Source organism: Sander lucioperca, chromosome 5, assembly GCF_008315115.2.
Source record: "Sander lucioperca isolate FBNREF2018 chromosome 5, SLUC_FBN_1.2, whole genome shotgun sequence".
Taxonomy (NCBI): domain Eukaryota; kingdom Metazoa; phylum Chordata; class Actinopteri; order Perciformes; family Percidae; genus Sander; species Sander lucioperca.
In genome coordinates this window covers 8,561,158-8,585,845 of record NC_050177.1, presented here as the reverse complement: position 1 = coordinate 8,585,845, position 24,688 = coordinate 8,561,158, and the positions used below count along the sequence as shown (strand labels likewise).

At 39.9% G+C, this 24,688-nt stretch overlaps 4 protein-coding genes and 1 long non-coding RNA gene across 7 annotated transcripts in view; 3 read left to right on the top strand and 2 right to left on the bottom strand.

The window, feature by feature from the left end:
- The window catches only part of vps26b (VPS26, retromer complex component B), a 7,789-nt gene extending 1,970 nt beyond the window's left edge, over positions 1-5,819 (top strand). The window contains exons 4-6 of the mRNA XM_031296397.2: positions 1,950-2,125; positions 2,231-2,373; positions 4,710-5,819. Of these exons, the coding sequence (XP_031152257.1) occupies positions 1,950-2,125; positions 2,231-2,373; positions 4,710-4,847 (457 nt within the window). The 3' untranslated portion in view covers positions 4,848-5,819. The remainder of the gene's footprint in view (positions 1-1,949; positions 2,126-2,230; positions 2,374-4,709) is intronic.
- A 568-nt stretch (positions 5,820-6,387) lies between these two features.
- LOC116047596 lies at positions 6,388-8,208 on the top strand. Its single transcript, XR_004104419.2, has 3 exons — positions 6,388-6,547; positions 7,012-7,015; positions 8,110-8,208. It is a non-coding gene; the product is annotated as an uncharacterized LOC116047596 (long non-coding RNA).
- A 1,094-nt stretch (positions 8,209-9,302) lies between these two features.
- thyn1 (thymocyte nuclear protein 1) lies at positions 9,303-13,047 on the bottom strand. 2 transcript variants are annotated; one of them, XM_031296401.1, is made up of 8 exons: positions 12,920-13,047; positions 11,824-11,882; positions 11,572-11,723; positions 11,411-11,479; positions 11,146-11,238; positions 9,795-9,890; positions 9,563-9,713; positions 9,303-9,470 (listed from the first exon to the last, which is right to left on the bottom strand). In XM_031296401.1, exons 2-8 carry the CDS (start codon positions 11,870-11,872, stop codon positions 9,424-9,426), a joined length of 657 nt encoding a protein of 218 aa, XP_031152261.1. In that variant the 5' UTR covers positions 11,873-11,882; positions 12,920-13,047; the 3' UTR covers positions 9,303-9,423. The 2 variants fall into 2 exon arrangements, with proteins under 2 accessions (XP_031152261.1, XP_031152263.1); XM_031296403.1 differs by lacking the exon at positions 9,795-9,890.
- A 179-nt stretch (positions 13,048-13,226) lies between these two features.
- On the top strand, positions 13,227-18,444 carry acad8 (acyl-CoA dehydrogenase family, member 8). The gene is made up of 11 exons (XM_031296400.2): positions 13,227-13,559; positions 14,207-14,307; positions 15,007-15,176; positions 15,674-15,783; positions 15,974-16,050; positions 16,153-16,290; positions 16,422-16,557; positions 17,442-17,539; positions 17,720-17,872; positions 17,972-18,074; positions 18,216-18,444. Exons 1-11 carry the CDS (start codon positions 13,442-13,444, stop codon positions 18,272-18,274), a joined length of 1,263 nt encoding a protein of 420 aa, XP_031152260.1. The 5' UTR covers positions 13,227-13,441; the 3' UTR covers positions 18,275-18,444.
- Positions 18,445-19,850: 1,406 nt separating this feature from the next.
- The window catches only part of esamb (endothelial cell adhesion molecule b), a 65,048-nt gene continuing 60,210 nt past the window's right edge, over positions 19,851-24,688 (bottom strand). For both annotated transcript variants that reach the window (XM_031296398.2, XM_031296399.2), the window contains 3 exons: positions 23,591-23,713; positions 23,374-23,503; positions 19,851-21,220 (listed from right to left, as the gene is read on the bottom strand). In XM_031296398.2, coding sequence (XP_031152258.1) covers positions 20,758-21,220; positions 23,374-23,503; positions 23,591-23,713 — 716 coding nt within the window. In that variant the 3' untranslated portion in view covers positions 19,851-20,757. The remainder of the gene's footprint in view (positions 21,221-23,373; positions 23,504-23,590; positions 23,714-24,688) is intronic.

Genomic DNA, 24,688 nt, shown 5'->3' with positions numbered 1-24,688 from the left:
TGAAAAAGAAAAAAATGTCCATTCCAATTAGGGCTGCACAATATATCATTTTTTTCATCGGTATTGCAATATCAACTAGCGCAATATACATATCGCAAAAGGCTGCAACCTATCGCGACTACGAGATCTTTTGTTTGTTGAAAGAAATATCAGTAAAAAAAACTGCAAAAAAAAATGTAAGATGTATGTAAGAATGTATGTAAAATGTAACTCATTCTTTTAAGTAGTGCCTTTTATGTTCAATTCGATCTTCAATTTGTTCAATAAAAATGTTAGAAATGATTTCCTTTCATTTGTTTTAAATTCAACAAGCAATGTGTTGTATTTTAGAAGAATACTAAAAGCAACAGAAAGTCAGAACTGAGTACACTTTAATATCTGTTTATATATATCGCAAGTAATATCGTTATCGTGATATTCAACAACGTTATTGCATATGGCATATTTTCCTCATATCGAGCAGCCCTAATCCCAATGTCGCAGCTTAAGGTGAGGTCGCTAGTCCGCGTGTTTTGCATGGGCAGCCCAAAAACATATATGATAATGATAATTCTAATGATAGAAAACAGAGAAAAGCATCACATTTCAGAAGCTGGAACCAGAGAATGTTTTTTTGTTTTTTTTTTCCTTGATGAATTATTTTAAAAATGAATCAACTATCAAAATTGTTCTTGATTAACCGATCAACTGACTAATTGTTCCAGAACACATGACAATCATTTCATTTAATCAAGTAGTAAACATTTTTATGGCACTTTTCAAAACCGATTTTAGTTGACGTTGAAGTGTCTTTTGAAGACAACATCCATAAATAAGTTTTAATAACGGCAACAGATTCAGTTACAGAAAATGAAGCACCATATCCAGCAAAGAAATCGAAATAAATACAGCGTCCCTAAATAAATACAGCGTCCCTAAATAAATACAGTGTCCCTAAATAAATACAGTGTCCCTAAATAAATACAGTCCCTAAATAAATACAACGTCCCTAAATAAATACAGTGTCCCTAAATAAATACAGTGTCCCTAAATAAATACAGTGTCCCTAAATAAATACAGCGTCCCTAAATAAATACAGCGTCCCTAAATAAATACAGTGTCCCTAAATAAATACAGCGTCCCTAAATAAATACAGCGTCCCTAAATAAATAGTGTCCCTAAATAAATACAGCGTCCCTAAATAAATACAGCGTCCCTAAATGCCTTTTTGGAAATACCAGCGTTAGTGTCAGAGTGTTGAATAGTAGTTCTATTGTGAGTTAAGCACATACTGCAGAGAGACTCCCAATCAGCATCAGCCATGGAATTTAGGGCTGCCACTAACAATTGTTTTCTTTAATCATTGATTAACTAATCACTTTGTCTATAATGTCAGCAAATTGCTAGTTCCTAGAGCCCAGTTTTGTCTGACCAACAGTCCAAACCCCAAATATATTCGGTCTACTATCATAGAAGACAAAAGGAACCAGCAAATACATTTAAGAAGCTGAAAGTAGGGCTGCACGATGTGAGGAAAATATGTAATTGCGATTATTTTGACTGATATTGCGATTGCGATATGATGCACGATATTGGAGGGAATGATCATTTTGGTGATTTTTGCGAGGATCTGTACCAAAAGAAGATTTGTTCTTTAGTCTGTAGGATACAATTTCTAGGCCGGGACGTCTCTGCAGCACCACAATACTTAATTAAGAATGGTTTGACACATATTTTGCCTTTAACAAATATTGCGCCCCTGTGCGATTTGGATATTGCACTAGTCCATATTGCGATTTCGATGAAATTGCGATTAATTGTGCAGCCCTAGCTGAAAGCACAGATTTTTTTTTGTGCCATTTTTGCTTAAATTACAATTTGCTGTCGCTTGATTAATGGACAAATTAATTTAAGCTGTAATGGAGTTATTTCATGCTGTCCAATGCTCATGTCTATATCTGCTCTGACAGGTACCATCTGAAGGATGTAATTGTGGGGAAAATCTATTTCCTGCTGGTGAGGATTAAGATTAAGCACATGGAGATTGACATTATCAAACGTGAGACGACAGGCACCGGCCCAAGTGTATACCATGAAAACGACACCATCGCCAAGTACGAGATCATGGACGGCGCTCCAGTCAGGGGTAAACAGCGCTTATTCATAATTTCAGTTATTTTAACCAGGAAACATCTCCCTACTCAGTCAAGATTTCTATTATCCAACCTGTCTCAATGTATATCATTAACAGGAGAGTCCATTCCCATCCGGTTATTTCTCGCTGGTTATGATCTGACTCCCACCATGCGAGACATCAACAAGAAGTTCTCTGTGCGCTACTACCTGAACCTGGTGCTGATCGACGAGGAGGAGAGACGCTACTTCAAACAGCAGGTAGGCTACTGATAGAAGATCAATGTAAATGTAATACCTGGTCCTCCTAACACTTAGCCTGGATGCCAGCCGAACTTAGCCCCGCCCACAACATTTGAGGTCAGAAAATTCGGACTGGACTCGATCCGTTATGGAGCAACTATGCTCGAACCAGAGCTGTTTGGACCAATCAAATTGTCAGGGCGGGCTTTATACGATGATGGACAGATGATCAACAGTAACGGAATCAACCACGTCACCAAAGACGCTCAGGTTGAATTCGTTTACAACGAAGGTGGCTGCCGCTGGAGAACTGAGATGTGTAGATTGCGCCATCGCGTCTGTTATAGAGGAACCGAGAACCGCTATCAAATTTTCGGTTTCGATTCGGCAAAGGTTTAACTAGGGCTGTGCAATTAATCAAAATTTAATCGTGATTATGATTTCGGCTCCCAATGATCACAAAAACAGAATAATCGAGAATAACAATTATGTAGCTCATTACGTTTTGCAAGTAAACTGTTATTTTGTCTTGTGTTCTGAATGAAAAAATAAAGTTTCAATAGGAAAAGTATTAAGGCAAAGTTCACAGTTGTATGTGTTTTTTTTACTGTTGATTTATTTAACTTTATCCACTGTTTTTAAGTTTAATAATTGCAACATCTTTCCAGAAGTCAACGAGTAATCGTGTTAAATTATCGTGATTTCAGTATTTACCGAAATAATCGTGATTATATTTTTTCCCATAATCGAGCAGCCCTAGGTTTAACATACGCTCAACATATGTCACATACTCCGTTGCTCTGATTGGTTGTAGGTCTATCCGTTGCTCTGATTGGTTGTAGGTCTATCCAATTGAGTGCAGAGGCATTTTCCTTCCTAGTTCAGTTGAAACACGCCCCATAATCACAGCCCAGTGGAGCAGTATCAGACTCATATTCTGACTAGAATCTGACTAGGACGATGTCAGGCTACCTAACGCTATAATATAGTTACATTTCTGCTGCAGAAACCGGATTACTTGGCCATGTATAATACCCCTGCTGGGTGTCATGAGTGCTTTGCATGGAATAAGATAGAAACATTCAATACAGTAACATTGCTGCCCACATGCTAGCTGTGTCCTATTCTACACTGCTGTACATACTATTTGCAAGCAGTTTTGAGTATGTCGTTTGGATATTGGCCTGTAAATGTAAAGCAGTAAAATACATTTACGGTGGAATCGGAGCTGCCGAGATGTCGTTGATGACAGAAAATAGGCATAACATCTTTGGAAACGCATTCAGCTTTAAGTTTAATTGGCAGCGGCATTCAACAGTTGAAGTTCAGTTCACGTCTGTCGGGGCACATACTGTATCATGCTCCGTCGGCATAAAAATGGTATGAAAGTGTCGACTTTTTTTTTTATACTAACTGCAAAAACAGTACTAGTTCTGAAACAATTAGTCGATTTAATTGTTGAAGTCATTTGTCAAGCAATAATTAATAAAACATTCGCTGGTTCGCACTGCTTTTCTGTTTTGGGATCTTTTGAAAATGAAATACCTTTGGTTTTTGGACTCACGGTTGGAGGAAACGAGCAATTTGAAGATGTCATTTTGACTCATTTTGGGAGCAAGTGATGGTCTTCATGTTTTCTTTCTTTTTACACAGCCACTAAAGGCTAACCTAGCTGGTAACATGAAATGTATTGTCTCCTCTCCCGGCGTGTTTGCATCTAACGTGAGGATGAGGCCCTGAGCTAGCCGGGATGAGTTTATACCTTCCTACCTAAGGATGGTTGTGCTGTGTTAAACTGACTCACCCAGCCGCTGTTCGGTGTCAAAAGATGGTTTCTGGCTTCTGTGACCACGTTGTCCAAGGCGACCTCCGCTCCGAGTCCGCTTTCCAGCATCCTTTGTCAGGACTCTGTGAGCCCACTCTCCGTGTTGTAGCTCAGGTTTTAAAAGGTGTATTTAGAAAAGGTTGTGTCGTGGGAAAAACAAAGCGCTCTTTCAAACAGTGTCTTTCTTTCAGCGTGTGGCCTGTAGCGTCACACAAACACGCCCCCTCATTTGTCATATGTCACATCAGTTCTAACCCTTATCAAAACTAACCACGTAAACTTCCTGAAAGACCTCTCGTAACAATAGCACGTATGAGTTTCATGCTATCCGCAAAGGAGAGCATTTTGCAGCTGATATACATAACTTATGATTTTTTTTGTGAGATCATTGACAGGAGCAACACTAGAATTACTGACACGGTCTTTAGCGTTCATGCATAAGGAGTCACTATACAGTGATATCAGTACATTAAATAAATAAAGCACGTGGAGTCTAAAAAACTCTTTTCTCCAACCCTTCCTTTTCCAGGAAATCACGCTGTGGAGGAAAGGCGACGTGGTGAGGAAGAGCATGTCTCATCAGGCAGCCATCGCCTCGCAGAGGTTCGAGGGCTCGGCTGCTTCAGAGAGCGCTTTGGAACAGGCTGCAAGGGAGGAGAGCGGGTAGAGGAGGGCCGCAGCCCTCCCGTCTCCTCTCACAAGACTCCTCATCGTCTGCGTCGGAGGTGCCCGTCAACTGTACAACATCTGGTGAAGCAGCTGTTTTTATTTGTAGCCGCTACTGGTGAAAGGAGCAAGAAGGGAGACCGACATACAGTAATACATAACAGTATGTGAACAATGAAACAGTGTGCATGAGGCATTCAAAGTGGCTTCAGGCTGCTGGTCTGGTCCTCATTAATGCGTTTTTCTTTTCTTTACGGGAATCAAACTAATCACCTGTCGCGATGTCCACTGTGTTAAAACCTCTCATGTGATTTTCTTAACATTTTTAAGCCTTTGGTTAATGCTTTTTTGGGATGAATTAATTTCTAATCTCTTAACGCAACTGAATTGATGACACGAATTTTCATAAACGTGTCTCCAACATTCCACCTTTAACGAATGCATTCCTAACACTGTTATAAGGTCAAGAAGTCTGAGATAACTTTGCACTGCTTTATCTTGCTGAACACATTTTTCTCTTTGTTTTGTGTGTGTGTTTGCACACAAAAAAATAACGGAAGCAGAAACTTTCCTTTTTGAGCGAGAGGGTTGAAATATTATCCCACACATTTGTTATGTTTTGATCTGTAAATAAGACCAGCTAAAACCTTTTGTCCTGTTCCAGCTTGTGTACATTGATTATACAGTACACGGTGCCACACAATGATCTTTCATGCTTTGCCTTGGCGTTCCAGTGGTGTTAGGAAAGGGTGTTTGTATTAAGGTCTGATAGTATGAAGTCCTCTGTATCCTCTTCATTAGAGACTTGAAAGTTGTGCCTAAGTGTATCGAGCAAGTGGAATCCTCCTGCCTCTATAACATAATTTTAGTCTTTTAACCAGAGAAAAAGTTACATTAGAACTATCTATCTTTTGCAAAATGCTAATTAATTATTCCTTGTCCCCGAAAGTCAAATAAATGGATGCCAAATGGGGAAAAAAAAGCTGGGATTTGAGTGTTTGTGACAGACATGATGAACCTGAACAGACTGGGTGGACAATATAAAAAACACCACATGAAACTCAAAAATGACGACATCTTACTATAACACTGCTACGTACAGTGCACGGATGAGTTGGGTGGTGATGGCGCAGTGGATATGACACATGCCTTTGGTGTGGCATCAACCAATGTGTCCCTGAGCAAGACACTTTAACCCTAGTTGCTCCAGAGGCGTGCGACCTCTGATATATAGCAATTGTAAGTCGCTTTGGATAAAAGCATCAGCTAAATGACATGTAAAGTTGTGTTGTCATTGAGAGGCATTTAACACTGACAGCTTTGAACAGGTAATATTAGGGCTGGGCGATATGGAGAAAATCAAATATCACGATATTTTTGACCAAACACCTCGATGTCGATATTGCGATGATATTGTAAGGTTGACAATTGGTGCTTTCACAAAATATCTTCCACATTTAGATTTTAGATAAATAACCATCATAATGTGGATATAATGACTAAGTGGTTAAAGGCAAATAATAGAACAGGTTACTGGTTACTAAATTGCTCGTGCATCAATTACAAAACTGCATTCATGGATTAGTCTGTTGACAAAAAATCTGCAGCTATTTATATAAAGTCGTTTAAGTAATTTTGTAAGCTAAAGTGCCACAAATTCAATGGTTCTGACCTCTCGTGTTTTTTTTTTAACCATTTTTTGTAGGGCTGAACGATTAATTGCATTTTCGATAATATCGCGATATGTTAAAACGCGATTTCCTAATCGCAAAGGCTGCGATTTGATCACATGACTCACGAGAGCAATCAGTCTGCACTCCGTAGAGAAAGCATCAACTAGCATGCTAACGCTACACTGTACCTTGAGCTGATTTCTGTCATTCAAACAACTCTGAGTTGTAGTTTAAAACTTTTACAGCCATTTTAATAAAATGAAGGGTTTTATTCGGGCTTGACTCTATACATGCAGTTAATGGATACAGGCACACAGAACTCAAGGCTCGGTTGGCAACGATTAGCTCTGATTAGCGGTTAGCTCTGGTTAGCTCCATTATAAAGATATGAGTGGAGGAGCTGCTACTGAGAGGGGTAACAACCAGACTGATAAATGACGTTCGGGGAGCTTTCACAGCAGCGTGGCCGCGGTGTTTCAACAGTTTTATTAGTACAGTTAATCCCACGGCAAGAACACCAGCAACTAGCTAACGCAACGATAGCCTCTCTGAGCAAGTGCACACGGCAGCACGTAACTTCACGAAGGGGAGGGGCTGGAGGCAGATCCTCTGTGCACTGTAAAAAATTACGTGTGTGTGTGTGTGTACTATATTTTTACTTATTTAACTGTCTAGTGTGTAATTGTGTGTTCATACTATACATTATTATATTATTCTTTGTTGAATAATACAGAAGACAAAGAGCTTAAAAAAGTAATCGAATTCGCAATATTTGGGGAAAAAAATCGCAATTAGATTATTTTCAAAAATCGTTCAGCACTAATTTTTTGACATTTTCAGAGACCAGACATCAAAGGAAAAGAATCAGCAGATTATCCAAAAGTCAAAACTAATCAATAGTTGCAGCCCTTTTGCAGTGTGTGTTTATGTTACAAGGAATACAGAAAAACAAGGCGCCAGTCCACCCAAAAACAGTACAACAGTTCCAAGTTCAAGACCACATTACAGCTTTTAAAAACAGACATTTAACACTTAACAAAAACTACATCAAGCTGGAATTTTTGTTGGGCCATTTAAACATCTCTGAGGATGACATCTTTAAAAGACCAGAGTTAGCCGACCCAGGATCCAGTGCCAGACCACGAGGAGATTATGATAGGATACTACTCACTTCCTGTTACACAACCAACAACATCCTGAATTTGATAGTTGTAGACGAGAGAGAGAGAGAGAGAGAGAGAGAGAGAGAGAGAGAGAGAGAGAGAGAGAGAGAGATGCAGCAAATAGCCACGGGTTGGAATCCAACCCTGGGCCGCTGCGGTAAGGACTGAGCCTTGGTACATAGGGCGCATGCTCTACCAGGTGAGCTACCAGGGTGCCCCAGCATCCTGAATTTTAATTCAAGTTGTCATCAGCACCTTTCACGACTGGCAGTGATCTGTGGGTTTCCAGATAATAAACAAATGAACTAAATTGACCAAACGTAAGAGCTCTGCATGAACTGAAACGTATGTTATCTTCCCACTCACTATTCATCAGCGGACCTTATTATGGAAATGTTGTGGAGAGCACAATGTGAGGTAATGTGAGAATGCCCTCTTATGCTGCTATACACAAATTACAAAATGGCAATAAAACAAGGCCCGACATTGTTCTAAGGAAAAAGGGCAACCCTAATCAACATTACATGCTCATATACACTCACCTAAAGGATTATTAGGAACACCATACTAGTACTGTGTTTGACCCTATCCTATCAATATGGGCCAACATTTCTAAAGAATGCTTCCAGCACAGACACAGACACAAAGAATGAAGCTAGTTCTGAAGGCAAAAGGGATCCCCCACACCATTACACCACCACCACCAACCTGCCCAGTGGCAACAAGGCATGACGGATCCATGTTCTCATTCTGTTTACGCCAAATTCTGACTCTACCATCTGAATGTCTCAACAGAAATTGAGACTCATCAGACCAGGCAACATTTTTCCAGTCTTCAACTGTCCAATTTTGGTGTGCTCGTGCAAATTGTAGACTCATTTTCCTATTTTTAGTGGAGATGAGTGGTACCCGGTGGGGTCTTCTGCTGGTGTAGCCCATCCACCTCAAGGTTGTGCGTGTTGTGGCTTCACAAATGCCTTGCTGCATACCTCGGTTGTAACGAGTGGTTATTTGAGTCAAAGTTGATCTTCTATCAGCTTGAATCACTCGGCCATTCTCCTGACCTCTAGCATCAACAAGGCATTTTCGCCCCCCAGGATTGCTGCATACTGGATGTTTTTCCTTTTTCAGACCATTCTTTGTAAACCCTAGAAATGGTTGTGTGTGAAAATCCCAGTAACTGAGCAGATTGTGAAATAGTCAGACCAGCCCGTCTGGCACCAACAACCATGCTACGCTCAAAGTTGCTTAGATCACCTATCTTTCCCATTCTGACATTCAGTTTGGAGTTCAGGAGATTGTCTTGACCAGGACCATACACGTAAATGCATTGAAGCAGCTGCCATGTGATTGGTTGATAGATTAATTTCATTAACGTGAAATTGAACAGGTGTTCCTAATAATCCTTTAGGTGAGTGTGTGTGTGTGTATATATATATATATATATATATATATATATATATTATATTATATATATATATATACACACACTCACACACATATATATATATATATATATATATAAAAAAAAGATTTTGTATGCGGTGGCTGAAGGTGTCCAACAAAAGCAAGCACGCTCTGTATCGTTCAGAAGTAGAGGTAAAAACAGGATGTGAGCCATTATTTTACAAAAAATACATTTAATCATATTTATGAACAGGAAGAAAACACTACGGTGCTGTGAACGAGGTCACTGCTTCATGATTTCACCGTGTCACAAAGCATCATGTGGTCCAAACCCTCACAGAGGCTCCTCATCCTCCAAACTCAGGACAAAGTCAAACTCCTCTGCAGAGATAAAGCAGAACGAGGGTTCATACCCAGCCCGGCACTAGAACCTGCACTGAAAGAAGACACACAGTGAGAATGGCTTCACTTACCGGTGGTTAGGGGTTGCACGGAGAGCCTGGCTCTTGTAAAAAGCGCCATGTCCTTCAGAGGCCCTCCTTTGGCTCGGTGCTGCAGGTGGTACTTCTTCAGCTCAGACAGAGGAAGAAAACGCTTCGTCATTCTTTGATACTGGACATCTACCTGAGGGAAAAGAAGACAAAAATCAACCCTAATGCTTGGTTATTATCAGTAATTGTACTTTGAATGCCTGAATGAGTTTACCATGCTCCATTTGGGGTTGTCTGGTTTACTGTTTGCATCAAAATGGACATCTTTCTTGTCAAACTGAGTGTGATCCACATAAGCTTCCTTCACAATCTAGGAAAAGAATTACAGCTGTATGTCATGCCTGCTCATATTATGCTTATTTTCAGGTTCATAATTGTATTTAGAGGTTATGTTAGAATAGGTTTACATGGTTTAATTTTCAAAAAACACCATCTTTTTGTTGTACTGCACATTGCTGCAGCTCCTCTTTTCACCCTGTGTGTTGAGCTCTCTGTTTTAGCTACAGAGTGAGACATCTCACTTCTGTACCATCTTTGTTGGGAGTCGCTGTCACTACCCGATGTCAGTCGAGTGCAGATGTGAGTTGCGCATGCGTCACTTTGCGACTTCACGCAGATCTGTTTTGCTGTTAGCCACAGAATAATTAGATAGGTACATTACATAGCAGTAATTTATTATTTAGCGTAAGGCATCACATTTTCACGGCATGATCCCTGATGTCAGTTCTAGATTAGAGGCTGAAGTAGCCTACAAGAACCTGCTAACGAGGGACTTCTGTAATGTCACTACAATAAAAATGGACCTACATAACGAAGTTCGTTCACTGCTGGCTACAAGTTAGCAATCAAACACAACAAAGGCTGTCACTTGAATGGCGTTTTGAGCTAATGTTAGCAATCAAACGATCATAGATAGCTAAAATGTTTGCCGGATCCAGATCCCTTGGCGTTATGCTGTAAACCGTTTAAATCTGAGCATGCGCAACTCACATCGGGTAGTGACAGTCGCACATGTGCAGTAGCTAGGTAAGGACTACTAGCCATTAAGAAGCAGAGTTTGAGGGCGTGGCACTAGTAGGGTTGCAAAGGAGTGGACATTTTCCGGTAAATTTCCGGAAACTTTCCATGAAAAGTTTAGCTGGGGAATTTTGGAAACATTCCAATTTGGAAACTTTCATGGGAATTAATGGGAATGAACTGGATATTTTAATATTGCTTTCCATGGAAAGTTTAGCTGGGGAATTTTAGAAACATTAAATTTTGATTGACTATGGTTAGCGGGCTATACAATTAACACACATAGGTTAATAATAGCAATGGGCTATGTATTACACTAGCAGCTAGGCGAGCATTATAACGTGTGTTTGGAGCAGTTTGTGAACAGAGTTTTCTGTTGGAGATGGTAAGTCCCTTTGGGGTGGACTTTGGGCTTTTTCACTTTGTAAACCTATAACGTGCACAAAAAAAGATATATAACACAAAGAAAAGGGGAAAAAGCCAAAAAGCATAATATGAGCACTTTAAATCTTTACAGTATAATTAGCAGGGGAAAGAGCAAGACTTACTTTCATGACTCCGGCTATCCCAGGTTCCTTGCAGTTGCTGTGGTAAAAGAAAGCCAACTGCTCGTTTTTCATCTGCCTCATATAATTGCGCGCCTGCAGATGATGGATAGTTCAGAGGAACATTCCCAAATAGAGAAGAAAAGAAAAAAAAAACGAAGAGTAAAGAATTTGCTGGTGAGACTAAAATGTCAAAAAGCCTTTTCAGAGCGGTGCCTCATTTCAGGTAAACATCTATTGATATCAGGAGTCACTTTTGTGGCTCTACCTGATAATTGCGGACGCCGTCCCAGCAGCCAGTCTGATCAGGCAACGCCTTCAGATCCTCGATCCCGAACTGCAGAATGAAACCAGACGCGTCAGACGAGTGCAGCCCACTCCCATTGTTTGCGAGAACAACAGACGGTGCTGATGATCCTCGATCTGTACCTTCACGTCGATCCCATTTTCAAAGCGGCTCTCGGGCTCAGACTTCATCAGCCAGCGACAGTACTGTGGCGGTTCGGAGCTCTCCTCAGTTTTCCCAGACTCAACAGAAGCTGCAGCTTTCCTCTTACTGCCAACCTTTTCACCATCATAATCTTTGCCGGGTTATTGTTGCGGCAGCAATAATTGTCACTCGTTAGAAAATAACATACCAGATGAGACAAGAAGTTTTACTCTGCGACTTCATTTGCTTACCTGAGCTTGCTGGTCTTTTACTCACTCTGGCCCTCGTCTTTGGTGGCATCTCTCACGGTCTATAAAGAAGCATGTTAAACATCAAGTATCGTCCACAACAGGGTGATATGATGACATACATTGTATTGTTATACTGCATACTTAACAGGATTTTTTTTTATATTTCTTACTGTCCTTTCTGTTTTTAACTCTTTATATGTTAAGTGAGTGTTGTACTTTGAGAGCAAAGATTAACTGGAGTCAAATTCCTTGTTTGTTTACGCAAACCTGGCCAATAAAGCTGATTCTGATACCTTGATGATGTCATTGTCTACCATTCATATTATTCATACCGTGGTAGCTGTCCCTTTACCATCTCTAGCTAGCTAGGTGGATTATATTTATTTTGTATTTAAGTACTTTAATTCATCAGATATTGTTTTACTGGATTAGCCTAATCAAAAGACATTCCCATCTGGTCATTTTATCCATTAACAATTTATATCTTTTTTTTATAATATACATTCAGTTTAATGTAAGGTTACATTCCAAGGCAAGTAGATGCACTGCGAGCAAAGTTAAACGGATAACATTACAGTGTTGATTTGACAGTTCCGGCTGCTTATTTGAATGGACACAATTCTCACAAAAAGTGAAATTAGCGTGTCTGGAGCTAACGTTAGCTTCCAAACAACCATGTCACCGACTACGTGGTAAATTATAACTATGTCAAATTATCATAATAACAAAAAGCTTGCATAAAGATACGATTGCCTTGTTTTTTTTAGTAACACGTGCAGGTAAATACAAGCATTTGATTTGATAAATGAGCCATGTGTTACTTTGCAAAAACTCGTTGATAAAACAACTCTAACGGTTACTAAAACGATAAAACAATCCTGAGGTCCACTGGAAGTTAGGAGGAGCGTGTACTCTTCATCAGCATTAACGTTAGACATGGATGGCAGAATAGCTACTAGCTAGCTTTTAACAACTCTAACATTACACAAACCTGAGCCACACGTAAACCAAAGTGCCTTCAATGTTTTAAATGAATACAGATTACAATGCAGCTCTGGGTCAGTAGATAGCTTCCATAAACACAGACAAATCATACCTAAGAAGTGCTCCAAAGCATTGAAGTATTGGGAGAGCTCCAAAGTGGTCAGCCATCAAAACCCGCGTGACGTCAACAAACTTATTGGTGCACTTGATTTAATTGCCAGCTACTCCCGTTTGTGTTGTAACAGCTATTTCTCCATTGGCCACAAGGGGCAACAACTCGAAAACAGAATTTGACAAGCTACACTCACTGACATATATAAAAGGCTACACTACACCGCTAAACTACAGGAGCGCACACAGTTTGCAAATATGTGGGCACATTTTACAAAAACGAGGGCACGGTCCACGCAGATCTTATTTTAACAGTCTAAAGCCACAGATTTAAGCATGCCTCTTTTTTTCGACTGACCCAGCCAGGGGCTCCGTAAACGTCTTTTCTGAAGGTTAACGTTACACTCCGAAACAGAAGGTTGCGGTAATGCACCGAATACGCTGATTGCCAACCGCTGTTAAAACCCAAGAAGAAGCAGCAGCAGCAGCAGTAGTGACATAACACAACACTGTGGGGGTAAACATGGCGACTGTCAGACCTCTGGGAAGAATTGCTAGACTAGGCTCCGGCATCTGCAGGAACCATCGTTTCTTTTTAAACAGAAGCCCACAGAGACGAGGAATAGCTTCTTGTGTCGACCGTAAGTCCCAGAAAACGAGAACTGCTTGCGTTATAGTTTAGGACACAGATGTGTGTTATGAAAGAAAGTGTGACACCGGTGACCATAAGTGAACTAAGTTAGCTAACAGACCGGTGTTGGTATTCAGTTTAACACCCAGACGGGCAATCTTTTGACTCTGAATAAAACAAGATAAAGTCACGCACAGCCCATTCAGGGTTTGATATTAATGTGCTATTACTATTGGTTAGTTTTGCACCTGATTTTCTGAGGCTCCTACTCTTCACAGGGTCATATGTATGTATGCTTCCTAGGTTATGATGTGTCAGGGAATTTTAGCAATGCTGACTTTAATTGTTTAACATTTAAATAATGTATTGTCTGGACTCGAGGCTTTCCTCCCTCTTTGCCAGTGCTATACTTGACCTTTAGTTTTTCATTTAGTTTTTTTCAGCATCTGTTTGCTTCCTTGTATAAGAGCACTGTAACAGCACTTGTTGAAGAAGAAAAGTCTTGCTCATCCAAATCACTCAAAGTGTTGGAAATAAAGTTAGAGACATCTGTAACCTTTTAGGATATTTAAACGCAACCATGCACATACTACACTTGTTTCCGTGCAGGATTGCAGATTGTTTTCTCCACATATGTTCTCTGCTCTTTGTCGACAGCTGCTCATGGACTCACAGATGAACAGAGGGAGTTTCAAAAAGTGGCTTTTGATTTTGCAGCCAATGAAATGGCTCCACACATGGCAGAGTGGGACCAGAAGGTATGTTGGAGCAAGGCGTACAGTATATAAGGTTAGACTATGTCAAGGCAGCAGACTTAGTCTTCATAATCTCTGTAAATGCAAGAATCATTTCTAGTGAAGTGTCCCTGAGTGTGCAGCTGAAGCAGAAGATCCAGTTTTCCGTACGGAGACGACAAAAATCCCACATCCTGAAACTAAGCTATCATTTTTGTAGTTTTGAAATTATTGACTTGATACAGGGCTGGGCAATATATATCGATATTACATCGACGTTGGTATATGAGACTAGATATCGTCTTAAATGTTGGATATCGTAATGTGACATTAGTGTTGTCTTTTCCTGGTTTTAAAGGCTGCATTACAGTAAAGTGATGTCATTTTCTGAACTTTAACTGTTGTAACTGTTCTATTATTTGCCTGTACCCACTTAGTCATTATATCCACGTTACTGATGATTATTTATCAAAAATCTCATTGCGTAAATATTCTGTGAAAGCACCAATAGTCGACCCTATAATATCGACGCAATATCGACATTGATATTTGGTAAAAAATATCTTGATATTTGATTTTTTTTCTCCATATCGCCCAGCTCTAACTTGATAGGAAGCATCTGTATGTCTTAGCAGTCATAAATATGATATATTAGATGTTTCTTTGTCCACTGTGCTTAGTTATAGTTTAACATTATAATTTAATGTTCACTTTTCCCCCCAGGAACTTTTCCCAGTAGAGACAATGCGAAAGGCAGCCCAGTTGGGGTTTGGTGGGATCTACGTACAGCCGGATGTCGGAGGATCGGGTCTTTCTCGGCTCGACACGTCAGTCATCTTCGAGGCCTTGTCCACAGGATGTGTCAGCACCACAGCTTACATCAGTATCCACAAGTACGAACCCCTCACATGGCAATAATGGCATGGACCTGCGGTGAAAAATATTAAGATGAAATGAAGATGAGAGGATTATTTATTTGGTTGTTTCTAACAAGAGATGGATTTCTTCATCAAAATTGACTTGAATCTGGTTGTGTATAGCCCAAAGAACCATATATCTGTCAGATCAATTTCAAGTTATGTGACTAAAAGAGTTCTGTACAGATTAATCTAGTGAAGCTGTTAGAATACATATACCATAGTTACATCTTCAATAAGTTCAAACATGTATGATAGAAAACACTGATGCAATGCAATGATGTAATTCATCAGCACTGAAACATAATTTCCGTCAATTAGACTTTTTTTTTCCAGATGTATTTGGTACTTTCCTTTTTGATCTTGTGAAAATAAGTAAGTAAATTAATTACATTGTGACCCCTAATAGTTCCTATGCCATATATCTTCTATGCATTTGCCTGCAAATCCGCAGTATGCTCCTTTTTCTGCAGCATGTGTGCCTGGATGATAGACACCTTTGGCAATACTGAGCAGAGGGAGAAGTTCTGTCCCCAACTCTGTTCGATGGAAAAGTTTGCTTCCTATTGTCTCACTGAACCAGGTCAGTCTTTTATATGGAAATGAAAAAATAAAGGACAGGAAAAAAAAACAACCTCTAGATTCTATAAAACTAGATGTTTTTCTGTGTAATATATTCATAGTTTGTAAGTAATGCATCTTACATCTATATCATATGGTGCTTTTTGCACGCATGCACTACAACACAGTAAACCTAGGGTCTGTGATTCTAGGCAGCGGCAGTGATGCTGCTTCACTTCTGACCACTGCACAGCTGAAAGGTGACCATTACATCCTCAACGGTTCTAAGGTAATTTCAAACCTGTTTATGCTCGCATGTGGTTTCATATAACTGTGAATACAACAACAACAGTGAGTCAGAACCGCGTCTTGTCCGTTTGTGACTTTTCAGGCCTTCATCAGCGGAGGAGGAGACACAGACGTCTATGTTGTGATGTGCAGAACGGGGGGTAAAGGAGCAAAAGGCATCTCTTGTTTGGTGGTAGAGAAAGGAACCCCAGGCCTCCATTTTGGCAAAAAAGAAAAGAAGGTAGAGTTTCTTTGGTGTTAGATTGTTGAATTGAACTCTTTTTTTTAACTCTGTAGATAGTGTTTGCTGTTACCACTAGATGGCAGAAGTAAGTCACAGTCACTCAGCTGTTTTTCAACGTTTCTCTCCAGATGGGTTGGAACTCTCAGCCGACCAGGGCGGTGATATTTGAGGACTGTGCCGTCCCAGTGACCAACCGGCTTGGTGAGGAAGGACAAGGATTCAACATAGCTATGAAAGGCCTGAATGGAGGCAGAATTAATATTGGTGAGGACAAAAACACTATCCAAGTAGTTACCCATTTATTGTACAATAGTTTAAGGTCCAGTGTGTAACGTGTTTAGTTGTTCATTATCAAAATCTGTGTTGCCCGTTCACAAACTTGTCCTTTTTCATGAATATTTACCACCACCATCAATTCCAAGTATTCCTTTTGGCTTGAAATTTTACATTTGCGTTCGCATGAACTGGGGTAGACGCTCCATATTCATGCGCCATCTTGAAATACGTTAGCCGATAAGGGACATAGAGGACATACTGCTCCGCCTTTCCTGTTTTCTCTGTCACATGATAAACTCACAGGTGCTGCTAATGCTGCTAATGGGTATCATAGCTTCCCGGCCCCGGCAAGTTTGAAGAAGGAAACATGGAGGACCACACGTATTCCAAATGTCAGGATCAGGAGTCTTCTTCTTCACCCAGAAAAAGAAAAAGGATATTAAAAAGAGCAAGAGACTTGCTTTTTGAAGCGTGAAGGCTACCGTAGCTGTAATACGTACTTTAAACTGCGTGGCGCGAGAGAGTTGATTGCGATATATGATCTCAACGCTAGATGAGAGAAATTCCTACACATTGGACCTTTTAATGATAGATATATATATATATATGTTTGTGTATGTATATACAGTATGTATGTATATATATATATATATATATATATATATATATATATATGTGTGTGTATGTATATACAGTATGTGTGTATATATATATATATATATATATATATATATATATGTGTGTGTGTGTGTGTGTGTGTGTGTGTGTATATATATACATATACACACACACACACACATACATACATAGATATATACTAAAAAATAAGTCTCCAGGTGACAAACATCTGTTTTTATATTACACTCCTACAGCATCCTGTTCTCTTGGGGCAGCACATGCCAGTGTACAGCTAGCCAGGGATCATCTGTTAGTACGCAAGCAGTTTGGAGAGACTCTCTCCAACAACCAGGTAAGTAGCTCACACAAGGATTCAGGATCCAATGTATTTTATCAGTGATTTAAAAAAAAGAAGTATCTTTTGATTTTCTTGATTTTATCCTTCCCTCTCTCCGTGTGTGTGTGTGTGTGTGTGTGTGTGTGTGTGTGTGTGTGTGTGTGTGTGTGTGTGCGTGCGTGTGTGTGTGTGTAGTTTCTTCAGTTTAAACTGGCAGAAATGGCCACCAAGCTGGTTGCGTCTCGCCTTCTGGTGCGTGAAGCTGCGACGGCGCTGCAGGAGAACCGGCCCGACGCCGTTTCTCTCTGCGCCATGGCCAAACTCTTTGTCACAGATGAGTGCTTTAATGTGAGTAACACTGAGTAATAATAGGCGTATTTATTTTCCACAATAAAAACTTCTGCAGTTATTTCACTTTTCTATATTGTAACTGTTGTTACTCAACAGATCTGCAACCAGGCTCTTCAGATGCATGGTGGGTACGGCTACCTCAAAGACTACGCAGTGCAGCAGTTTGTCCGAGACATCAGAGTACATCAAATTCTAGAAGGTGAGCTTTTATAACAGTGACCTTACTCTGTATGTCCTGATCGGATTTTATTATAATTAAGTTTCTTATATTTACGACAGCTGTTGCACTTGGCTTTGTTTGTTTGACTCATTTATTCTCCTTTTTGTTTCGTCTACAAAGGCACAAATGAGGTGATGAGGATGATCATTTCCCGAAATCTGCTGACAGAGTCTTCATAGATCTTATCCCCTGGATCTTTGAGTGACTTCAGTAGTGACCATATTGTTACGGTCTTCATCTCCGCATTGTTACTGTGTGACTGGTTTCCTGAAATACCCTCCGCATCGTAGGTTTTCTAAAAACGTCAAAGGTTATTGGAGGAGTAAACAGTTTTTTTTTCTTTATTTAATATTGGTTCTTTTTGTTTTTATTTTTAGCTACACTGGCAGCAAGGCTGTAGGGATGACAATGTTGATTCATCAGTTTGCCTCTAGAGTGAAATCTCAGTAACAACTGTGCAGATTCCCAAGAAGATTTGGTACATTTGTGGTTTAAAGAGGATGAATCCAAATGACGTTGGCAATCACCTGCCTACTTTTTAATGAAGTGCCACCTGTAGGTCAGAATTTCAACATGTTCAACAACTTCTTCTCAAAGGAACACGCCGACTTATTGGGACTTACCCAAACTCAAACCTAACTTATTCACCGTAACCCCCAGAGTTAGATAAGTCCATACACACCCTTCTCATCTCTGTGCGTGTCGTAACTCTGTCCGACGGTTCCACCGGTAGCTTAGCCTAGCACGGATCCTGAAGGTAATCTGTTCCAACTAGCCTACTGCTTCCAATAAGTGACAAAATAATGCCAATACATACATATACAAATCACAACATGTAAATAGGAACATGTTGCTGTTATTTTGTCACTTATTCGGAGCAGTAGGCTAGTTAGAACCGATTACCTTCAGGATCCGTGCTAGGCTAAGCTACCGGTGGAACTGTCAGACAGAGTTACGACACGCACGGAGATGAGAAGGGTGTGTATGGACTTATCTAACTCTGGGGAATACGCTGAATAAGCTAAAGTCCCAATAAGTCGGCGTGTTCCTTTAAAGTATTGACTGAATTTCAGGCTATACTTTGAGCTAAATGCTAATATAGCATATTAAAATCCTAAACATTAGCATATTACATTTTCGACTCAAAGCACAGCTTAAAATAAGTATACTTAACGTAGGGGCCTGACTATGAGGCTAGCACAGCTAAAAAGCTCTTTTAGTTTTGGTAATTAGTAAAGCATATTCTCTGTCACCACCTCCAGCAATGATGATAATCTAAGTAGTTTAGATGAAAAGTTTTTTTTTTTCTAAACACCTTTTTTTCCTCTTGAAGCCGCTAGTGTGGATACAATATTTGTCTTTTTTTTAATATGAATATAAAAAGCTGCTCTTTACAACACTTTCACTCAATTTGTGAGAATAATGGTGTGGTTGCTCTACTGTATATATCACATGCAGTCTCAGCATCTCTGTGCCTGAAGTGGCCTTTTAGATTGTATTTATATTCCAGGTTACTGTTTTGTTACCCTACATGCAGTATACTGCCACAGATCAAAAAGTAAATGGTTGTGTACTAAAATTGCAAATTATGTCTGTGTGATCACACTCCAAATAAAATAATCTCATAAAAAGAAATCAGCCTTTTTATTTGCACCCTGAATCCCACTTAAATAGGAATTATAATTTACATTTTGTCATTATATATGAACTGTTTTCATGAGAAATGTTTATAGGTGAAGTGATAAGTCAGTCATGCTAAAATCAAACACTGCAGAACACTTTATTTAAAAAAATGATCAACAATCAAAACTGCTTTAAAAGTGCTACATGTAGCCTTTCACTATTAATAACTCACCACCTTATTTCCAAAGTTCAGTAACTTTAAAGAAAACAAACAAGACCATCAGCTGGAAGGTTGGTCTATTATCTTATCCACTAATGGACGTTTGCAGTAATCGTATCATATACAAGTTATACCAAGCACCTTTGAACAAAATATTAAGAAACCATCAACTTTCAACATGTACTCACTATTTTGGTTACATTCCAACTACCATAACAGGCAATATACTCAAAAGTTCTCTCAGCAGACATCGGTGTCATGGAACCACACCGACGTTACAGTAGGTTAAATAAAACAACCCTTTACGTGAACACAAGTAAATGTGGATCAAAGAAAGCGATCAAGTTGAATACCTGAATTGTGATTTTGAACTAGTGCAGTTAGCCTGAGACAAGTGACTGAAAAATGTCCTTACACAGCTTTACAAGTGAAATCATAATTTATATATATATATATATATATATATATATATATATATATATATACATATACACACAAATGTAGTCAAAACATATTTTGCAAGAACTGCAAAGCTCTAAGGGTTTACAGTATCCAGACACACTGTAATAGGGTAACAACTCTCTTGAAATCCGTGGTCTTAAATTGTATGCTGCTTAAAAATCCTAATGCTATTGGATTCCACTTTGAAGATCTCTTTATAAGAGTGTAAATGAAAATCTTTTTAAAAAAAGAAACTGAAATGAACGAGCCGAAGGGAGACATTTCTTCTCTCACAAGCTTCCAGGTCTTCAGGGAGAAAGTGCTTTCCATTTCAAGGCATACTTTCTCTCCATCTGTAACCACGGTCCTTCTGCTGGCCTACACCAGTGAGCCGGCTTGGCTCTGAGCAGGCACCATGACAGCTACAGCTCCCATGCGTGTCAGAGTGGAGGAGCTCATTTGTGGGGACACAGTGGGTGGAGGCACCTGAGGCTGAGCCCCCTCAGTCCTGTTGGGCATTGCGACCACAGAGCCCCTTAGAAGCTGCGGAGGGGCCCCGTTTGTACTGGGAGGTCGCTTGTGTTTGCGTGACGGGGTGCCTCCGATGTTGTAACCGGGAAGTCCCTGTAGCGTATTGGCTTCTCCAGGTCGCAGCTGGTAGGCATTGATCACCGAACCAGTGTCTGAAGTTGATGTTGGGGAGTACGGGTAGTGGTAGTTTGGCGGGTCTCGGGGTCGAGGACTGGTGGCTATGGAGGACAGCGTGCCGTTCTTGGATACAATGTCTGAGCCGGTGTTACTCTTTGCCCATGACACTCTCTTTGGTGCCTGAGCATCCTCCCTGTGAGACAGACAGACAGACAGACAGACCGACAGACACACACACAGAGACAGAGACAGAGACAGAGAGAGAGAGAGAGATCAGTAAAAACTCATAATTAATGAAAATGACTCAAATCAAAAATGACAAAAGGGAAATAGGACAACACACATTCAGCTTCAGTGTTCTGCACTCATACTGAGTTCTGGCAAAAAACACTCAGATATTGCAGATTTTCAAATGACTCATGGCGTCTCATACAGTATTTATCACAAATACACATTGAGAAACTTTCAGAAAAATAAAAAATAAAATATTGATAGCACAATAAATATACTTACAAATAAAGGCTCAGATATAGTTGCTTTTAACTACTCGTTCGCGTACGTAAGATGCCCCCCCCTGCGTATCCCGCGTTCCTTTGGAGCGCAGGTTGTGCACGTCTTCAGAAATGGACGCTACGCGTCAGCAAGATCCAATTCAGCACATGAACATGGGGGCAGCATATAATCTGACAGGCAGGTCATCAGCTGTTCCACACTGCAGCCAAGGAATATCTCCCGGTGTCGGCCGGGGATGATATGGCACTGATCTGCCCCCTAGTGGATATACGTTTAATCCTCCAGGTACATGCAAAGTACGCAGGCAAGTATGTAAACAATGCCGTTCCCGCCTCCACTTGTCTACGCGTACGCATCGCTAAAAAAAAATATTACAGTATATCTGTGCCTTAAAAGGTCCTGTTATGTAAATGTTTGTAAGTAAGTTCTGTCAACAAAATGTATTATCGAAAGTAAAGTTACTAATTAGAAAGCTTTGTAAATTGTTGGTTCTTTAACAAATCTGTTTTTTTTAGATGATCATGTGTTTTGTAGCTGTCAGTATATAGCTGTAGTTATATAAACATTAAAGTATTTCCTTCTGAGAATATGTTGAGGAAAAAGTATACTAAGTACCATCTGAATTCGGTAATTCAAGTATGGTATTGCATTTTTCTTATCAACTCAATATAAGAATTTAATGCAGAAGCATAGAACTTTGCTTTGGATTTAATAAAGGGAAAATAGTCTCGCCTTAGAGTACTTATTTGTAAATGTAATGGCTCTATGCTTCTGGCTAATGGTGCCCTAAAGAAATAAAGAGCTTGAATGCTATGGCACTGAGTACAGCCACTTCCTTCCTTTTTGACTGCAGATGTAAACTTTGCCAATTTCAATCCAGCTCTGTGTCATCTTTGTGTGGGCATTGTGTTTAGATGAACGGTGTGTGCCTTCCATCCGTAGCACCGTTCATCTAAACACTGCCCACACTGCCATGACACAGAGCTGGATTGAAATCAAAATATCTCTTTACGCAAGTAGCACTTGAGTGAATGTACTTTGTTTCTTTTTGTTTCTCCTTTCAACACTGTAAATAAACAACTTGTAATAGCTGTAACTTCAAAGCCCGTGGCCACTTTATTAGATACACCTGTACACTCTAATACAATCCAGTACAATTGTTCGGCATCAAAGTAATTTTATGAGGCCTATAATGTTCAGTTTTCTTTTTGATATCATCATAAATGTGTTAATTCAATGATACGTTTCAGCACTGAGATCATAGTTTATCGGTGTTTTAAGCCCCCAACGTCGCCTGGAAGGCACTAGGATTAGGCAATGGTCAAGGTTAGGGTTAAGTGCTTTGAAGTCAACGGTCGCAGCGCTGCCTTGAAGTCGATTAGGCAATGGTTAGGGTTAGAGTTATGGTTATGGTTAGAGTTAGGTGCCTTGAAGTCAACGGTCGCCGCGCTGCCTGGAAGGAGACGTTGGGGGCTTAAAACACCATCGAGCGAGATCACAGTAGTAGCGTTGTACTGAACGTCATTATATTTAGAGGTGTTCTTAATATTCTGCCCCCCTCATGTATGTAAATAGGAAGGACAAAGCATTAGAAGCACAGCTCTAATGTATAACATGTAATGTACTGTATAAAGTATATAACGTAGTCCAGTACAACAGCACCTTCAACTATGAGCTCAATAATAAACAATGTCACCAAAAACTGAAGATAATAAAACTTACCTAAACTGTAAAAGGTGGAAATCATGACAGAGCTGTTGTATTGAATTGCTTTCGATTGTACAAATGTGCCTAATAAAGTGGCCACTGTACAGTTTATATTGAAACTCTCACTTGATCTCGTTGGCCATCTCCTCCTCAGTGTCCCTCCTTCTTCTCAGTATGAATATGAGGAAGAGCACCATGGCCACAAGTCCCACCATCGACCCCAGCGTAGCTGCTGCAATCATGCCTGCATTGGAAGCTGGGAAACGGATCACAGATCAATATTTACCCCTAACAGTAGTCACAGCTGTGTGTTAAGTACAGTGGTGTGCAGTGGAGTACGTACAGGTGATAACCTCCAGGTTAATGGAGCAGCTGTCAGAGCCGGCAGTGTTGCTGGCTCGGCAGATGTACTTCCCTGACATGCTTTTAGTGAGGTTGCTCAGCCTGAGGGTGCCGTGCCTCTCATCTGCAAAACAAGCACACAGTTACACACACACACACACACAATCATATATTTATGTGATCTGTGGAAATGGGCTCGATAAAAACTAGAAAACTATACAGGTCAACATTAAAATGTTCTACCACAACATTACACACTAGGGAACTATACTGCCAAAGTAAGAAACACAATTTTACTGCGAGAACGAACTGTGAGGATTATGTCATCAAATTCTCTCATTGGTCGCGTATATAAGGGAAACAACAGTACAATCATTTAGCATAAATAAACTGACTTGAATAGAAAGAAGTTTCTATTGTTTTAAAGTATTTTATTTCTAAACGTTCAGCTAGTTTTGGGCTGTTTTACACTTGGATTTACATAGATCTGGATGTTGGTGTGTTAAAAAAAGCTTAAACTATGCACAAAGCATTTCATAACGCATTATATAAATACACTGATTGCGGATTTACTTATTGAAAAATGATTACATTTTCCTCTTCGTTAACACATATTGAGGTATTGTGTATCACAGAGTCATCTGTATCATGACACCATCATTGTGTGCAACATATCATGGTAGTGATTAGTTACTGATTCCCACTCATAATCCAGAATTTAATCCACTATTGGCTCATCTCCAGTACCTACAGTTTATATTTTGTCATTGGTGCAATCCCGCAGCAGACGGCTCTGCAGAGGATTCTGCGGTCTTGCTACATAATGAGGTTTGTCAGCAATTTTTGTATTAATATTTTCTCACACCAAGGTTATGACACAGCAGTAAGTTGGTGTGCATCCCTCTCAGTGCTTTCATAACTGGGTATTTCCATTCAAGACAGTCTGTTCCTCTTAGCACATCTGGCTTAAAATGCTGTGTTGTTGCAAACATAGGCTGTAGAAAAATAAACAAGCTTTATGAGGGACTAATCACAACAAATCCTCTGAAATCCAATCTTAGACGTCACATTGCAGCATGTCTTCATCTGATGTGGTTTT